This window comes from Engraulis encrasicolus, chromosome 2 (assembly GCF_034702125.1).
Source record: "Engraulis encrasicolus isolate BLACKSEA-1 chromosome 2, IST_EnEncr_1.0, whole genome shotgun sequence".
Classification (NCBI taxonomy): Eukaryota; Metazoa; Chordata; class Actinopteri; order Clupeiformes; family Engraulidae; genus Engraulis; species Engraulis encrasicolus.
Genome location: NC_085858.1, coordinates 32,638,991 through 32,656,972, shown reverse-complemented (window position 1 = coordinate 32,656,972; position 17,982 = coordinate 32,638,991). Strand labels below are relative to the sequence as shown.

The 17,982-nt window shown below is 43.1% G+C and overlaps 2 protein-coding genes across 2 annotated transcripts in view; both read left to right on the top strand.

The window, feature by feature from the left end:
• Positions 1 to 3,149: 3,149 nt before the first annotated feature.
• LOC134464213 (unconventional myosin-XV-like) lies at positions 3,150 to 5,539 on the top strand. Its single transcript, XM_063217690.1, has 2 exons — positions 3,150 to 4,216; positions 5,467 to 5,539. Exons 1-2 carry the CDS (start codon positions 3,150 to 3,152, stop codon positions 5,537 to 5,539), a joined length of 1,140 nt encoding a protein of 379 aa, XP_063073760.1.
• Positions 5,540 to 9,191: 3,652 nt separating this feature from the next.
• The window catches only part of myo15aa (myosin XVAa), a 63,904-nt gene continuing 55,113 nt past the window's right edge, over positions 9,192 to 17,982 (top strand). Inside the window, exons 1-10 of the mRNA XM_063186788.1 lie at positions 9,192 to 9,274; positions 10,301 to 10,364; positions 10,476 to 10,585; positions 10,928 to 11,002; positions 12,012 to 12,102; positions 12,512 to 12,615; positions 12,933 to 12,996; positions 13,423 to 13,536; positions 14,270 to 14,431; positions 15,265 to 15,378. Coding sequence (XP_063042858.1) covers positions 9,192 to 9,274; positions 10,301 to 10,364; positions 10,476 to 10,585; positions 10,928 to 11,002; positions 12,012 to 12,102; positions 12,512 to 12,615; positions 12,933 to 12,996; positions 13,423 to 13,536; positions 14,270 to 14,431; positions 15,265 to 15,378 — 981 coding nt within the window. The remainder of the gene's footprint in view (positions 9,275 to 10,300; positions 10,365 to 10,475; positions 10,586 to 10,927; positions 11,003 to 12,011; positions 12,103 to 12,511; positions 12,616 to 12,932; positions 12,997 to 13,422; positions 13,537 to 14,269; positions 14,432 to 15,264; positions 15,379 to 17,982) is intronic.

The window sequence follows — 17,982 nt, the reverse complement described above, 5'->3', positions numbered from 1 at the left end:
CCAGAACAGCTCTGCACAGGACAGCTGGCCATCACAGGCGGAATAACAACTGAATGATGTAATTTGATACTTGGAATAAGAAGCATGATCCAGTGATGTAAAAATGTAATTTTAAAGGCCTCAATGACATCACAAAGTTTCTCTCACAAAATAACATTGAGGAATAGAAACAGGTAAATGAAATGATTTATGTATTCACAGCTCATATAAAAAAACACACACAAATCACCTTGTTGTGTAGTGCTCTGTGTGCACATCTCACATACATGTTAACATAGACAGACAGCCACACATATTTAAATTTGAAGAGGGGTCACAGCACTGAGACAAAACAAAGGCCCTGAAACCCAAGTCGGCTCCCCCATGTGCCTCCTGGCTGTAACCCTACACAGGTGCCTGGCCACGGTGAATGCTGCGGACCGGAGCAGAGGTTCATTTAGGGTTTGAGCCATTATGACCGTCTGTCTTCGCCTCAGCAGTTCAACGACACTTTCAGAACCTGCCCTGCTGGGCTGCTTGGCACATTTAGAACCACTCTGAAAACATGTTTAAACTTATTTATTACTCTGAACACCTCGAAAAGAACATACAGCTATGTTGTGTGTGTGAGAACTGCTTCCCTCACCTAATGTGACAATTCACTTGACAATTTCACAATTATTGACAATTCAATTTCACAGTTAATGATGTACAGTAATATGCCAGTTGTACAAACAGCTGTCAGCTGCCAACTCCATCTTAAATGGGTGTAGCCTACAGTATTTTCCTCTATGAGGCTTCATCCATGAGCGGTTTCCCTGAAAGGCCCCCGTGAGCGTCACAAAGGTGCCTTGTCATTGTCCCCTTTGATGCATGTAGACAGGAGCCAGAGCTGATCTCACTGCTGATGTCCCCCGCTATGACTTGTGACTGCAAAATATATGACAGAGATGACATTCAATCCTATTACGAGATTAGATCAACGGGCAATCTACAGGATTTTTTTTGTCCAGTTCAGCGTTTCAGTTTCTTGGTTAACCTAAACTGTTGTCATTCTAAAGTGGAGTTTTATTTTCCTCTATCAGCATGGAATTCTTGCAATAGTGTTTTGTAATACACAGCGATGTAATTGAGCGTTACACTCTCTCAACATATGCCTAAATTATACATTCAGTAAATCCACATTCTAAGGATAGTTATTATAGGTACTTTTTAGTACATTCTAGTTTCTCCAAATTATTTTGGTTTAGATTTCTGAATGCAAACCATTTATTTTAAATAGAGAGAGAGAGTAGAGAGGAGTAACTTTATTGATTCCTGGGGGGAAATGAAGATGTCACGTAGCTTACATAAATACACAAAATGCCCACATGCACATTTCAAGACCCATATAACACAGGTAATAGTCAGGGAGGGAAAATAAAAAACAATTGTGCAAAAACACATTCTGTGAGTTGAGGTAGACAAGAGATTAACATGACAAGAGATTAACATAACAATTATTACATCATTTTTATAATAAGTATTGGGTACAGGTTCTGTCAGCTTCAAGATTATGAGCAAAACACCAGTAAGCACTTATAATGAAGACCTTGTCGTAACTCACAAAATAACTTTTTATCAACTGACAAAAATATATGTGAAAGAACAAGCCCCAAATTCTTAGTCCTTTTGTAAGTCGCTTTGGATACGAAACGTCTGCTAAATGTAATGAAAGCTTTCACTACTGTAGGTTATTTAGATAATTATCACTCAAGTACTACTTAAGTCACTGGTTTTTATGCAGCAACTGTACTGTATGTGATGGTTTTAAATACAATACTTCAGGAGAAAATTGAACTAGAAGCCTGTAGTAGAACACTGTTTTTGCGGTTGTAGTTCTTTTTTACACACATGCCACAGGTGAACAATAAAACAACTAACTTTTGGCAGCCATGTCCATACAGCTATGCTTCACAAACCTAAATATGTTTGACATTTACTCCAATTAGATGCTATCAGCTTACAAGGAACACGTTAAAGACAACACTGTTTTGAAGCTAAACGGAGTGTAGAATTTCATTCATTAAGGAACATAATAAATTCATGCACTTATTTTTAGCGCATGACTGAAGCCAAATAATTCACTACCCTTTTGTGCAGCGCCATTTGCCAGCAGTGTGAATCATTGCTAAAACAATATAATTTTATGCAAAGCGCACATTTTGCGAAAGGAAAGGTGTTAAGAATCCTGTCAAGATAGCCATACAACTCAAACAGTGTGACATGCTGGCGCAATGCAAGCAGTGCCATTTTGTTGACAGTTTACAGTTTCAGTATGAATGCCTGCTGTTATTATAACTGTTGCTGTTACTGTTCATGCTGATTTTGTTGGGGTGTCTGTCGTACTCACCTGGTGGAAGAGGTGGAGACTGTGAGCTGCGGTCTGATCGATCAGTGCCTATATGCATGCTCCTCTTCGGATATGCTTCTCAGACACAGTTTAGTAACAGCTCAGCCAACCTGCATAATTTATACACGAATGAGCCAAACAGATAAAGTTACTCTAAGTCAGTATAGTTGATACATTAAGGTGCCCTTTGCAACTATAACAGGGACTCCTCACATACTTTCAGACACATGCCTGCAGAGCAGTGGCAGGAATTTGCTTTCGGCCGCTTGCAGGACATTATTGTAACTGGAGTGCTATCGTCGCTGCAAAAGGAGGAGCATTGTTTGCCTGTGACAAAGAGATGCTGACATTTGTGGATACCTGCCCCTGAAGTGACAGACAGAGAATTTCTTTGTGTGGGAGGAAAATCTCCTGCCAAAAGCAACGCTACAGCTTGGACAATGGGATATTTGTGAATTGGGATTACCTGCTCATCTCTGTGTATACTGGAATTCTTTCTTGGCAGTGACATCTGTTTAGCACTCCACCTAAAGGAAAAGTGGACCTGGATTTCATTAAGAGCTAAGTTTTCACTTAAATGATGTGCTTTTCTTCTCACTCTACTTTAGTTTCCTCTGCCTGTGGAATGCCGGGATCAATATAAACTGGACCACATCCTCATGGCAATAATATTGTTTTCTGTTTTGGCATGCTTGCAGACTGATCTGTGAAATTTCTGACAGAATGACTCAGATTGAAACAAAGTTTGCAAAGGGATAAAAAAAGAAACCAAAACAAAATGGCACCAAAAAAGGCTGCGAAAAAGGAGGAGCCGCCACCAAAAAAAGGTGCAAAGAAAGCCCCGGAGCCAGCGAAGGGAAAGGGGAAAGGAAAAAAGCCTGCCAGCGAGTCGGAGGAAGGCTCCGATGCTGACCTGCTGACCAGCGAGGAGTTAGACGAGGAGGAATCGGAGGAGTTGAGCGAGGATGACCGGGGGAAGAAAGGCAAAGGCAAGGCAGCGGCGAAGGGAGGGAAAGCGCCACCGCCACAAAAAGGGGGTAAACGTGGAGTCAACATCAAGGCGACATCGAAAGCAGTTGCCGCGTTAAAACCTGAAGAGACAAAAGGAGGCAAAGATCTTAACCTAGGTAAAATGAAGGGCTTTGCTGCAGACGCTGCAAAGAAACAGGATGCTGTCACTGGATTGGCTGGTAAGTTAGGAGGTCCACCTCCAAAGAAAAAAAAGGGGTTGAAAACTACCTCTAGGCTTTTCATGCGTCTGTCTGGCAACAAGAAGAAAGACGCAGGGGTTGGCAAGCTATTTGGAGGACTAGGAAAGAGCCCATTGGGCAAAAATCCTTTGGAGGGTACCTCTAAACTCATGACAGGCTTTGGAGGACTTAAAAAAGACAGCAAGGCAGCAACAGGGCCGGGAAGCAAGTTTAAACAGAAAGTTGGCTTTCAAAAAAGGGGCTGGGTGCTGGGGAAGATCGCAGGGGCAGCCAACTGGCTCACACGCAGATTCATTTCAACAAAGACTGGGGGAGAACTGGGCAGGAGGGGTCACAATAGGTCAAGCATGGGCAGGTATGGCCAAGGCTACTACAATGATGGCTATGTGGATGACGAATACATGTATGGCTATGAGGATGATTACTATGACCAGGGAGGCTATTATGATGGCTATGGAAGAGGCAGGGACTACTATGATGAAGGTTACGATGACCCTTATGGATACTATGAAGACGAAGGTGGATATTACGGTCCTTATGATGACGGATATGATTATTATGAAGAGGACTATTATGGGGACTATGACAGACCATATGGATACTATGATGATGGGATGTATTATGATGACTATGGGTATGATGAGATGTATGATTATCCATTTTATGATGATGGTCTTGAATATTATGATGATCCATATTATATGGAGGATGATCTGGGATACTATGGGAGTGGCATGGAGTATTTTGATTATGGCATGTACCCTGAAGATTTGGGTTACTTTAATGACCCGGCTGGGATGTATTATCCAAATGAAGATGTAACAAGCTCTTACATGATGCCTGGGAGTTACGCTCCTCAGCCTAACATGATGCCTGGGACTTATGCTACTCAGCCTAACATGATGCCTGTGAGTTATGCTCCCCAGCCTAATATGATGTCTATGACATATGCTACTCAGCCTAATATGATGCCAGTGACTTATGCAACTCAGCCTAGACAGCAGATGATGTCTACAGCCTATGCTGACCCTTCAGCTATGTATGCTAGTGCCGTGGTCACAGAGCCACAATATGCAATGGCAGGAGGGACCATGATGGATCAAGTAGACCCAGCTGCACAGATTTACAATAATGAGTTAGCAGGTTTCACTTCGGATGGCTTTGGCATTGAAGACCCTTTCAGGGTTCCAAGACCTCAGGTGAAGCTCTTTGGGAAAGAAAGAATAGACGTACCAAATCTTCCTTCACCTCACTTTGCTCTGAATGATTCTGAAATGCCTGTTGATGTGGGCCTACAGTACGACACCCAATCGCTGTTTCCTCCGCAGACAGTAGTGGGATTTCCACAACCAACGGTGCTTCCAGAGCCAACAGTGATGGGCCAGAAAGCACTGTCTCCAACTGTAAGCCCTGTAATGGTACAGCAATCTATACCTTATGTCCCTGTTGTGCCTGGGGGCTCTCTACCTGGAAGCCCTATACTCGGCAGATCACCTGTTTTTGCGCCTGCTCCACAAGTAAGGCCACTTAGCCCTCAAATGTCATTGTCCTTTGCCCCAAACAGACAATCGTTTGGAGCAGTGGCTCCTATGGCTTTTTCAGCCCCCCCATCCCCAATATTGTCAGCGAGACAATTTGCCCCAAGCATGGTTGGTCCTCAACCATATTCTGACCCAATGCTCCAAACTCAGTTCACTCCAGTTCAGTCCCCACATCTGCTTCGTAGACAGGTAAGCATGGTGCCGGGCAGAGCCACACCTGTGATGTCAGCAATGGAAATGGCACCAGTGTTTACACCGAGGCCAGTGAGAAGGTTTGGCCCACAATCTCAAATGTCTCGCAGGACGTTTAATAACAATGCCCAAAGACCACCATTCTCACCAGTCCAGAGAAGAAAATTCAGCCCCCCTCCATCTCCGCAGATGTCAAGAAGAGGGCCATCGCCACCGCTCTCTAGACGATCACCTCCCCCTTTATCACCATTACCAAGAAGAGACCCAATGGGTTTTAGTAGACCTTATGAAAGCCCTCCTCTCTCACCACGTGGATCCTTTAGAAAAATAAGTCCACCACCATCTCCCCATGCAACCATGAGACCAAGATCCCCACCCCCACTCTCTCCGAGAGGTCCTTCAAGATTTTCCGAAAGACCCCCAGAACCACCAAGAGCCTTTAGGAGACCAACATCACCCCAGCCATCAATGCGAGGAAGCAGTCCACCACCTCCTCCTTCCCGACTGTCATACAGAGCTTCATCCCCAAGTCTATCACGCATGTCACCGAGGTCACCATCTCCACCTGGCCGCCCCATCTCTCCATCACCTTCAAGAATGTCCAACAGAATGTCCCAGCCTGAGGGTTTCCTCACCCGTACATCCACACGCAGGTTGCGGGGGGTAGGTCGTCCCAAAGTGCCAATGAGAGCTGTGAAGCCGACAACAGGTAACCCTCTCACACGTAGAAGAAGTCGTCAGTCTCCATTGATGCAAAATGTTGCCCCTTTCAGATCCTCCATTCATACTAGACATGGATCACTTGAAGGGTCACCGACCTCTTCGCCAGTCATGGTAGTGAGGAAAGGTTCTCGACCTCCAGGTTTCAGAGATTCAAAGCACTTTTTACCAGCAGGGGCCCGAGGTAGTCAAAGGGGTTTTCACAAACCTGTGGGAAGAGGACGTCCTGTTGTGAGAGCTTTAAATTCACCACAATCTATGAGACAGTCACTAAGGGGAGCAGGGCGTCCCCTCCAGTCTCCTTACGCTCAACCTTTTCCCCAGTCACCTTACCCTCAGCAGGCTGCCCCCTCTCCATTTCGTCAACCGAGACCGCAGTCTCCATATTCTCAGCAAACACAATTCATGCAGCAAATGCCGCAAACTCCCTTTGAGCAACAAATGTCTCCATCTTTTCAGCCAGTTCCTCAGTCTCTTCCACAAATGCCCCAGTATCCTCCACAAGGGCCCCAATCTCCATTTCAACAACAGATATCTCCTTTTCCACAGCAGCTTCCCTTAAGCCAAGGTGGAATGCTACCCTCAGAACTAGCTATGAGGCAAGCACCAAGTAGACCGCTGTCACCTCAGCCGCCTGTTGGCTCCCCGCTTCCCGCTAGATCTGCCTCTCCTGCAGGCCTTTCTGCTTCAATGCTCTCGAGTGGGTTGCCTTATCAGAACCTCCAACGAGCTTCTTTTAGATCACCATTTCCACCCATTGGCACTCCTGTGTCTCAAGAAATGATGGATCAGACTGTAGAGCAAACATCACCCTCTCTTTTTTCAAATTCCCTCCTTCAAAACCCTCAGCTACGGCAGGCCTCGTATATATCACCCCTGCAAAGACCACAAACTCCACAACCGGAGATGTACCCACAGCAAATGAACTTACAGGCATCCCTTGGTATTGCTGGCCGTCTCAAAAACACCTCTTTCATTTCACCTCTTCAAAGGGCTGCATCACCTGTCCCCCAGGAGATGCTACAGCAAGAGCAAGCAGCTTCACCTCTTGGTCTTGCTGGTGCCTTGCAAAACCCTCTACTGAGAAATGCCTCTTATATATCACCACTGCAAAGGGCTCCCTCGCCAGCTATGTCCAGAGCACAGTCACCTATGGGGCTTTCAAATGCACTGCAAAACCCTTATCTCCGAAATGCTTCACTGACAAATCCTTTGGGGGGATTTGGCTCTCGATTTTCACCTGCAGTGTCACAGGCAGATCAGCGTAATCCTATGTTGGGTAATGCCTTGTTGCAGAATCCCAATTTGCGCAGTGCTTCATTCATCTCACCTTTTCAGAGAGGTGGACCGGATCCCACAAATCCATACCTTGGAAGTGCTCTGAACAACCCATTACTACGCAAGGCCTCATACACCTCCCCCCTTCAATTTGGTGGCCCACCACAACCTAGTCCTGGAAGATTGGGACTTGCAGGGCTTTCGGGTGCACTGGGCAATCCAAATATCAGAGGGGCATCCTTTCAAATGCCGGGGTCATTGAGATCACCTTACGGACAGACTGAAGAGGAATTTACACAATCAATGTTGATGTCAAAATCTCTATTAAATGCAGATCTCCGTAAAGCTAATTATAGGCTTCCTGATGGATCACTAAGGCCGCCCCCTAATGAACCGCCAACTTCAAAACTTTTGGCTAGTTCACTTTTAAATGCCAACCTTCGAGGCGCTAAATTTAAGTTACCTGATGGGTCTCTTTCTGTTGATCCTGATCAACCAGCTGAAAAGGAAGAGTCCTCATCACAGTTCAGCACTGCGTTGACCATGCAACTCAAAAAAGGATACAAGATAACAAAAAGCACTTATCTCAAACCAATGACCGAAGAAGAAAAGCGGCAAGCAAAAATAAAGGGGTCATTAAGTATGAATCTTCAAAAGGGATATAAGATGCCTGACATGTCTTACTTCAAACCAATGACAGAGGAAGAAAAGCGTGCAGCACAAATGACGGCTAATTTGAGAGGGAACCTTCAGAAAGGATACAAAATTCCTAACATGTCATATATGAAACCAATGACTGAAGAAGAAAAGCGTGCGGCACAAATGACGGCTTCATTGAGGGGCAACCTTCAGAAAGGATACAAAATTCCTGACATGTCATATATGAAACCAATGACTGAAGAAGAGAAGCGTGCGGCACAAATGACGGCTTCATTGAGGACCAATCTTCAGAAAGGATACAAAATTCCTGACATGTCATATATGAAACCAATGACTGAAGAAGAAAAGCGTGCGGCACAAATGACGGCTTCATTGAGGGGCAACCTTCAGAAAGGATACAAAATTCCCGACATGTCATATATGAGACCAATGACTGAAGAAGAGAAGCGTGCGGCACAAATGACGGCTTCATTGAGGGGCAACCTTCAGAAAGGATACAAAATTCCTGACATGTCATATATGAAACCAATGACTGAAGAAGAAAAGCGTGCGGCACAAATGACGGCTTCATTGAGGGGCAACCTTCAGAAAGGATACAAAATTCCTGACATGTCATACCTCACCAAATCTCAGCAGACCTCTCCATACCTTTCCACCGCCTTGATGAACCCCAATTTACAGAACTCTAGTTTCTCACTGGGTGGCTCACCATTAGACCCATTTGGAAGGTATGCTGTGCCACCAGAGGCTCAAGGGTTGCAACCGGGCGAACACTGGTCCAGAGAACATGCGATTGATGGTCAGCCCGAAGACATTTGGGCTGCAGAGAGGGTCCTCCCTCATGGCACTGTGCAAAATCTCTCCAAGTGGTCCATGTACAGAGATGAAGACCTCTTGGACCCTAGCATTCCCTTTTTTAGTGGCCAAGAGGAAGAAGGGGAACCACCAGATTGGGTACCTGAGAGGGAAGGGGAGCCTCAGGGAAGGTGGTATGATAAGGTATCTTGCACAAGTTGTGGTCAGCAAGTCATATCTACCTATTTAAGTTGTGTGGTGATGGCAAACATTGTTTTTAAATGTGTCTGGACTGGAGACTTCTTGCATTGATCAATGTAACGGATAAAGTGATGTTTGAAATAGACATTTTAAATATAAAACAATTAAGCAATTTATTCAATTATTGTGTACAAAGGAAATCTTTTTTTGCTCTTTTTCCAGATGTTCTCCATTCGCAGTCTTCCCACAATGAGATACAGGGAACTGGCTTTAGAGGATGGCATTGAAGATATGACACAACTGGAGTAAGTTTTTTTTCCTGAAGGGAACATTTCTGGAGTCGATATTAATTTGCTTATTTATTTATTTATTTATTTATTTATTTATTTCTATATTAAAATGTTAGAAAATGTATTTGATCATTGGGACATGCCCAACATAGGATAATAACAAAATATAATGAAGAATATAGGGCAACCCTTTGATCCCCTTCGGATCTTGATCAGTGTAGGAATACCTGAGGCCTTATCTTTTAAAAGATTTGAAATATTCTTATTTGTACAACATTTCGTATAGATTTAGACAGCAGGAAATGTGGCATAGTGTAGGCTATCTGGCACACTGTTTTAGGGGGTGTGACTGATGAATTCAGGTCTGCTGTGTCTTCTACCTGGCGCGTGGGCCTTAATTAATCATGAGAGAGTTTCATCTGTCATTCCGAGTCCCATGCGCTTGGACTTTAGCTGATTGCTAGTAAGGAGATCAACAACAGCATGAATCGTGCTTTAGTCACGGAGCATGGAGATAAATCCACGACATTGTCAACGGGGGCAGTGTTGACACACGATCGCTTTTTGAGAGAAGCCCGCCCTCATGGGAACTGGTAAGCGCATGGTGAACTCTTATCTAGACAGCTTGACGGGGGCACCGGGCCTAATCTTGCGTCATTTGCAGACGTTCTGGCGCCTTAATCTAGCCGTATGTATTTCCATGTACCGTATGAGTTTTTTTAATGCTCTTCTATAGGCATAGGTAGGAGCGTGCCTCTTGACACTGTTGTACAAGATGGGTAGAAGACTAATCTGTTTATTAGACCTCAACAGCTGATTAAAGCCACCAGTGCCAGTTGGGAAATTCATCTCACCTCGAACAACCCCATTTCAAAAATAAATTAGTAATTAGTGCTGCAGTCTTTGAAAACGCATTGTCGTTTTGTACTTATAACCCCGCCCTTATGATCGCTTTAATCGAACTGTGAATATGATGCATCATTTTACATGCTTTTTTTGAGATTAAGACATACTGATGTATTAAGTTGGTTTCATCACCAGGGAGCTACATGAAGGGGCTGTTTTAATAAACTTGAAGAGCAGGTTTGAACGTGACCTTATTTACGTAAGTATTTTAGTTTAACACAAATTGCACAAAATTTGTTTTTGTGCTTTTGAATTTGAAAAGTCACAGTGCAACACAAAGTTAACATGTCTTTTCCCATTCTCCTATCAGACATACATTGGGAGCATTCTGGTGTCTATGAACCCCTACAGGATGCTGAATATATATGGGACTGATATGGTGCTGCAACATAAAGGACACGCCTTGGGGGAGAATCCTCCGTAAGTTCCAAAGTATTTCACAGAATTGTTTCAATGTTGAAATGTTAAAATGCTAGAACTGGTAATATGCAATACATGACGTTTTAAGGATAGTAGCAAATACCCTCAACTCAAGCCATCCATCACTTAAGCATGCACTAACACGTTATGGTCACTCTGTTACCTGACCTACCTTTCTTTTTTTGCACAAATTTGTAAACCAGTGAACTTTCCCTTGTGTTCCTGTGATGCCATGTTATTGTTATTTATGTGCCTCCTTTGGTTTGCCTTGGACTTTTTCCATACTTTCAATTTCATGCTTTGTCAGTGTTGTTCTTGATTCTGTTCATTGTCTTGTAACAGGCATCTTTTTGCTATTGCAAACGCTTCTTACACTAAAATGATGGATGCCAAACAGAACCAGTGCATTATCATAAGGTAAGCTCAGGGGAGCATGCAACGGGCACAACTGACATCAGAGGTGTCAATCTTGGGTACAGAAAGTAAAACCCCTCCTATGCTTTCCTTCTCATAGAGTGACGTCTGTGAATAGCTGTTGTACTTGTCTTGGGTGTTCATTACAATCAGCTGATTCAAAGATGGTCGGATCAAATTAATGGAAGCCGTTTTTACTTTCTCTGACATCTCTGGTTGACACCCAGGTGCTCTCCATCCTATATCTTCAGGCTCCCATCCTCACCATATTATCTCAAGCACCATACTTTAGGGGGGATTAGCACCATTTTGCTCCCCAAAGATCGTCCCGTGATCCTGTCTGTATGGCCTCTGGCCTTTTGCAGTATTAAACCGTCAAATGTCAGCCCTGCTTGACACAGCTGATCACCTGGAGCACTTTAAACCAGGCAGGTTTCTGAAGGAGACACCGGTAAGGAAAGACTAGCTAGCGGTGTCTGGGCCAGGCTCGTGCCCTCAGATCAGATCATGTCGCTGTGTAAAAAGGAACCTTGCCGCATTGCCACAGCAGGGAAGCTGGCACGTCAGCCGCATTCCAGTGTTCAGTTTCACCTTAGTCTGATGATCAGAGAAGCACCTCATTAGCGAAGTGCTGTGTGGGCAGAGACGGAGATGGAGATGGCGAAGGCGAAGGCGAAGGCGAAGAAGTGAGACTTTACATTTCAAAAAAAGTTCCCCAAGCCAATTTGCTTAATGAGGGTGCTTAGGTGGTTAAGGTATGCATGATCCCCAATAGCTGCGTTTTCTTCAACAATAGTGGTCAAATTTAGTCCACCGCAGGAGTACAAACTGATACCGTGTAACTGCTATATTATGGACAATCTCTACCTGTCTAGTAAAATGATACTATTTAATCTCGCTTAATCTGATAAAGAGCTACAATTTACCCTAATTGACACTGTTTTAGTACTGTAAACAGATTGAACTGTGCTTTGTAGTTAGATTGCAAATTACATTTTCTGCCTTTTTTTAGTGGGGAAAGTGGTTCGGGTAAGACCGAGGCCACCAAGCTGGTTCTCCGCTACTTAGCTGCAATTCACCACAAACGCAACATCGCACAACAGGTAAAGGACCACCGGTCGATACCTCTATTTATGAGGTCATATGCTTGTCTCAAAACCAATCATACTGTCTGCATGTGTGTGAAAGGTTTAACCTGTATTTTTTTTCTGTGTATTCCCTATTTTTGGTCCCTCACACAGATTGAGGTATTTTGATCTTCTGAGTGGTGCTTTTTGATGTGTTGCTGTGTCTGTATTTTTGCCTGCCTATCTGCCTACGCAATGCATGTGTTTAGTAGGCCTGTAGTAATATAGGGTCACATTAGATCTGCATGTCGCTGTAACTCTTTAGAATTCATGTTTGCTTATAATCTTTTTTTAAAAATTGAATTGTACATGGGTTGATATGTTTATTTCTAAAATATATTTTTAGATGATAACCACCATTTTTTTCTCCTGTATTTCTATCTAGATTCTTGAAGCCGCTCCCTTATTGGAGTCATTTGGAAATGCCAAAACTGTGAGGAACGATAACTCGAGCCGATTTGGAAAGTTTGTGGAGATCTTCATGGAGGAGTAAGAATGACTAAAAAGCTTTGCATTATTTATGACGCGATGCAGATAAGCACTGAACTGGTTGGGCTGTGGTACTAAACCCGACAGGCATGCACGGTTCCTAGGTGTTCTGTTGCTTTAAATGGTTCATGGATTGTGGGACTGGACTCATATGATATGCCGTCTTCAGTAACTGTGGGTAGAATACGATCAGGTTTTTCTTTCTCTTTTTTTTCTGCTGGCATTCTGTGTCTAAACTGCCTGACCGTGTTCTTCCACGCGAGGGCCACTGGTACTGATGACTGACAATGTCCCTTTTTCTGCATTATTTAACCAAGCGGCGTGATCAGTGGTGCCATAACCTCACAGTATCTCCTTGAGAAGTCCAGGATTGTGTTTCAGGTGCGTTAAGATCTCTGTGAAGTTTTGCTCTGCACTCTGCCCAGATAAACCTTTTAAGGGGTCTTACACCTCTGAGGCTGTTCAGACACATGAAAAGTTCAGATGCCAAACCTACAGTACCTCAATTTGCAAAGACTACTAGAGTACTATATATACAGTATTTATAGAGTTTTGATTACCAGTCAACCTTAATTTGTATTGTTTGTTTTGCTTTTACTTGATAGCATTTCAACATATATCACTTACAGTAAATACTTAAATTTTGGACCAACTGATTTTTTGCACCTTTGAACAAGTGGTTCTGCATATGAATTCTTCCTCATAGATTGAGCAATACCTTTCTTCTAGTTTGATTGTTTTTGAGAAATGGATGCTTGTGCTCTAGGATAGAATATTAAATGTATGTTATCGTCACCTCTCTGCCAGGCCAAAGATGAACGAAACTATCATATTTTTTACGAGATGCTGGCGGGCATACCAGCCCAGCTAAGACGATCCTTCTATCTCCAGGAAGCTGAAACATACTACTACCTTAACCAGGTAAATCAGCCATGCAAGATGACTACTTACAGCGACGTATCGAACAAACTTACAGTACTTAATTGTACATAGCTACAGTATAAAAGGCAGGACTTGTACACGTAAATGGTAAAACAAAATGGACTCTTGATAACCTGAGACAGTTGGCCCTGCATCATCCATTGTGCTAAACTCATTCCACTTGAATGGCACATTGATGCATTATCACTTACAAAAGCAATCTTTTAGGTATGTGAAATAACGTCAGTCACTGAATTGTCAGAAGTGGGGTTTTTTTTTATCCTGCCAGCTCTTAATCACTTACGACAGGTAGATCAACTATTCACCTTTGTCAGATGGAAAATATGACAAGGTCTTTCATTTCTAAAATCTAGACTGACTCCTTTATGAAATGATACTTAAACCACGATGAACAGCTTTGGGTAGTGTGTGAGTGCTCTCATCTATCCACCTCTTGTTAGATATCCCCACACAGGGCTGGGAACATGAGGGGGAGATAAAATGTATTTCACTGCTTTACTGCTTTACTGCCTGCTTTAGTTACTGGTGTAAGGAGAGCTACTGTCGAATCAGAATCGGAGTCAGAGTCAGAGTAGGTTCTACTGACCAAGTTCGCTTAAACAGTGAATTTAACTCTTGGAGATGATAGCCCTCCACACAAACCCAAGATATGCACATGCAGTAAGTAACCTCTAGTATTGTACTAGTATCTGTACTATTTTATCTCTATTAGGGTGGGAACTGTGAGATCCCTGGAAAGAGTGATGCAGAGGATTTCCGCCGACTAGCCAGCGCTATGGAGATCCTTCACTTCAGTGCCGAAGACCAGACGAGCATCTTTAGAGTCCTGTCATCCATCCTGCACCTGGGAAATGTCTTTTTCGAGAAACACGAGGTGCCACTAGTCTAAACAAACCAGAATAAGCTATTGGAATGCTTGTTTTCTGTATGAATTATTTTTAAAAATCTATTCCTCAGCAACTGTACATAAGGCTACTAAATACCCTATAGCCTACCAATGTCAGGGCAACAAATCACAATCGCATGGGGGTGCTTAGATTTGAGCATATTCAAAATGTATTGTATGTTCAATTTAACAATGCTCATTAACAGAATAAAATGAAACACTAGGCTTACTAGTGTAATAGTAAAATAGCTGCTCTTAGGTTTACCCTACAACTGAGGTTAATCTATCTATGCTGTAAAAGTTATTGGTCATCCAGTAGCTTGCTTGGGGCTTGTGCTTTTTTGTTTGTTTTAAAAAGGTCTTGCTTAAATGACACGCATCCAAATTAGTTTAAAATGTTACTGCAAGACTGAAAATATCAATTGAAAATCCACACACTGATGGGCTCCGAATTCCATTTGTTTGAATTTTATACAAGTACATCTGAACTTCAATCTGAATGGCCCAGCATTACCTCTGTTGTGAGCGAGCCTGTGGAAAAGTGTGAAGTTCGTGCACATCCCCAAAAAACAGTTGTTGTGGTGCAGGATATAAAGGATAAGAAAATCTGCACAGCACAGAAGCTCCCTTGCTGTGATCTATTCAGAGAAAAAATGGCATAACGTTTCGATCTGCCAAAGACCTCGCAGGTCAAGACGTTGCATACCTTGCAGGTCAAGACGTTGTGCCATTTTTCACTGAATAAATCGCAGTAAGGGAGGTTCTGCGGTGTGTAGATATTCCTTCTTTTTTCCGAGTGTCCTTTGTGCTGTGTGCTTCAGACGGACGCTCAGGAGGTGGCCACGGTGGTGAGCGCCCAGGAGATCCGCGTGGTGGCCGAGATCCTACACATCTCTCCTGAGGCCCTGCAGAAATCCATCACCTTCAAAGTCACGGTAAGACTTTTCATTTTGGCACTGTATCCTATTCTTATTCATCTTCATCTTTATTCTCGGTTACTTTTTTATACCTAGTTGTCTTTTTTTGTATTACACTACCATGAAAAAAATGCAATGATGTACAGAATGAAAAAGTCACGGTAGGACAACCCCCTGAAAGCCACCAGTGAACTCAGCCACCCTGACTGCCTCGGGGCTGTCTCACATTCCTCTCCCTCTCTCTTTCCCTCTCCGTCGCTCTGTGTCTGCCTGTGTCCTTCTCTCTTTTCAAGTGAAGCCTGCTCCGAAACCCGAATCACGGTTTTTGCTTCCATTTTCTCGCGCGGCTTTTCGTGGCCTGGCAGATCATGTTCTGCAGACAGACCGGACCAGACCAGACTACACTATCTATTCCCTCCTCCCTTGCGCTCTCCATTTCCAAATGGGACTCTCCTCTTTCTGCTCAGATGGATATTTCAGTTGGATGGCACCGCACTGCATACAGTATTTATTGCTGTTAAAACAGAAGCAAAAGTTTACAATTATACGATAAAAAGGATTGTGGTTTGACAGTAACAGACGAGTATTTACAGTTCTAGTTTGTCTTAGTATAATTTTTTGGAGATGTTTCAAATTAAATTCCATATTAATATGAAATGAATGAGACAATGAAAACAAGAATTATTTAGTAGTCGCGTGTTCATTTGTACATGCCCCTTTTATGAACACTTATGAAAGCTTGCTTTCTTGAAATCTGAAAATTTCTATCTTCAGTATATTTGTATTAAACACTTTTCAACTTCAGGAAGCCCCTTATTAAATTGATGGAACTGGTAGTAGCAGGCATCGGTGCCATGTGCGGTTCCAAAGATCATAATGTCATTCTAGTCTGTCAACGTTTAGAAATACAAACCGAAACCGCTCTAAGGCAATACGTTTCGGGCTACCTGCGGCGCAGCCAAAGTGACACCAAAGACGACGGGCATGGCAGGCAATGCATATGTAAGCTGCAAGGGCTCCAGATGGAATAACAGCAGACTGTTTAATTGCTGCCGTACAGCAAGGCGCATCGCTATGGAAACGTCTGGAACACAATCAGGGGAGGGGGATACCCTGGGTCTAGTGCAGAGATGAGAGAGACATGCTCTACGTACGTTCGTGCGTGCGTGTCTGGGTGGGTGGGTGTGTGAATATGTTTGTTTTGAGAGCTTGCGTCACACAGAGACAAACATGAGTATTCCCCTGCGTAGGTGTTTATCCCGTACGTACGTATGCACGGTGTGGTAGAGCGGGGGATCCACCAGAGAGAAGCTAGGACAGGAGATGGCCACAGGGGGTCAGGAGAGGAGCTGCTAAGGCAACCAGTCCTCTTCGCGTCTCCCTCTGCAAGTCAACTCATGTAGCGTTTTTAAAGTAACCTGGACTGGGCTTTGTGGAGAACTTTGATTAAGTGCTGGAGAAAGAGGATTTACGCACATTGCAACAAGTCAACAAAGTCAATCAGGAGTGATGTCAAACAGGAGGATCATTTAATGTCCACAACACCTTGTGTGTTAAAGAAATTGTAGGATTGTGAATGGCAGGAAAATTGTGAAATAGTGACAAGTCTTTCTAAGATCACTCAGGTTAAGTGGTGAACCTGCTTATAGAGGAGCTTAGTAACTTTGTTGTGACGGGGCAGTGAGGACAGCATATTTCTTCTAATAATATTTACTGCCTATTCTGAAAAAAAATCCATCAAAATTCTTGAAAACAGAACCCTAAAATGTTTAAGTCTTACACAGGGCTCCAAAGTAACTTTTTTCATCACTAGCGTTAATCTTAATAGCCAAACTCATACTCACTAATGGGACAAATATTGTTTTTAATTGGTTTTTTTCTACCAGCCAAACTGAATTTCACTTATATTTTGCCTTTTGGCTGGTGTCAATTTAGCAGAGGTGTCAGAAGTAAAAGTAAAAGTTAAAAAAAGAAACACAGTTTCCTTCCCACACAAGTAACTTATCTGAGAAAACAGTAGATCTGTGTACTTGTCTTATGATCAGCTAACTGTGCACTGGTTGGATCAAGTTTGTGGTGGGTCCTTGTTAGGTTTTCAGTGTTTTTTAGTAACAACACAGTCTATCTATCCCATTAGTTACAATGGAGTAAATAGTGTAACAGCTATGTAATATCATGTGCAAGTGTTGTAATTACACCACAAAAGTACTTTTACTTTTACTTTTGACACCTCTGCAATTTAGAGCCCTGGTCTTACATAATTTCACCCTCTGTCTCATATGATAGGTATGGAAGGGCAGAAGGGCTTAAAGTTACTCATTCTAACACGTTTAATGCTGTAAACATGATGACAACATGTCTTATGTAGCTGTCATTGATAATTCATGAGCTTGGCCATCACAGCAAATACAGTTACTACTAGCGAGCAGCAAGCAGCTTGGAAGAGGCTAGAAGCACACACATGCATGTAGGAAGCACGTTAAAAGATCCTCTTTTCTGTTTCTGTTTCCCCGTTAGAAAAACAAGACTTACACTTCAGCTTTTGAAAGCACACCTACTGTGTTCACTGTTTTCCTCTCATGGGTGTGGTTTTCTGCCGGTCAGACTGTGTCTACAGACACA

Bases quoted from the DNA above. Each gene is read 5' to 3' on its own strand.
- LOC134464213 (XM_063217690.1), top strand. From the start codon at position 3,150: ATGGCACCAAAAAAGGCTGCGAAAAAGGAGGAGCCGCCACCAAAAAAA. The intron at 4,217-5,466 runs GTATGATGAGAT...CATTCTCACCAG, and splicing joins ATGTATTATGATGACTATGG to TCCAGAGAAGAAAATTCAGC.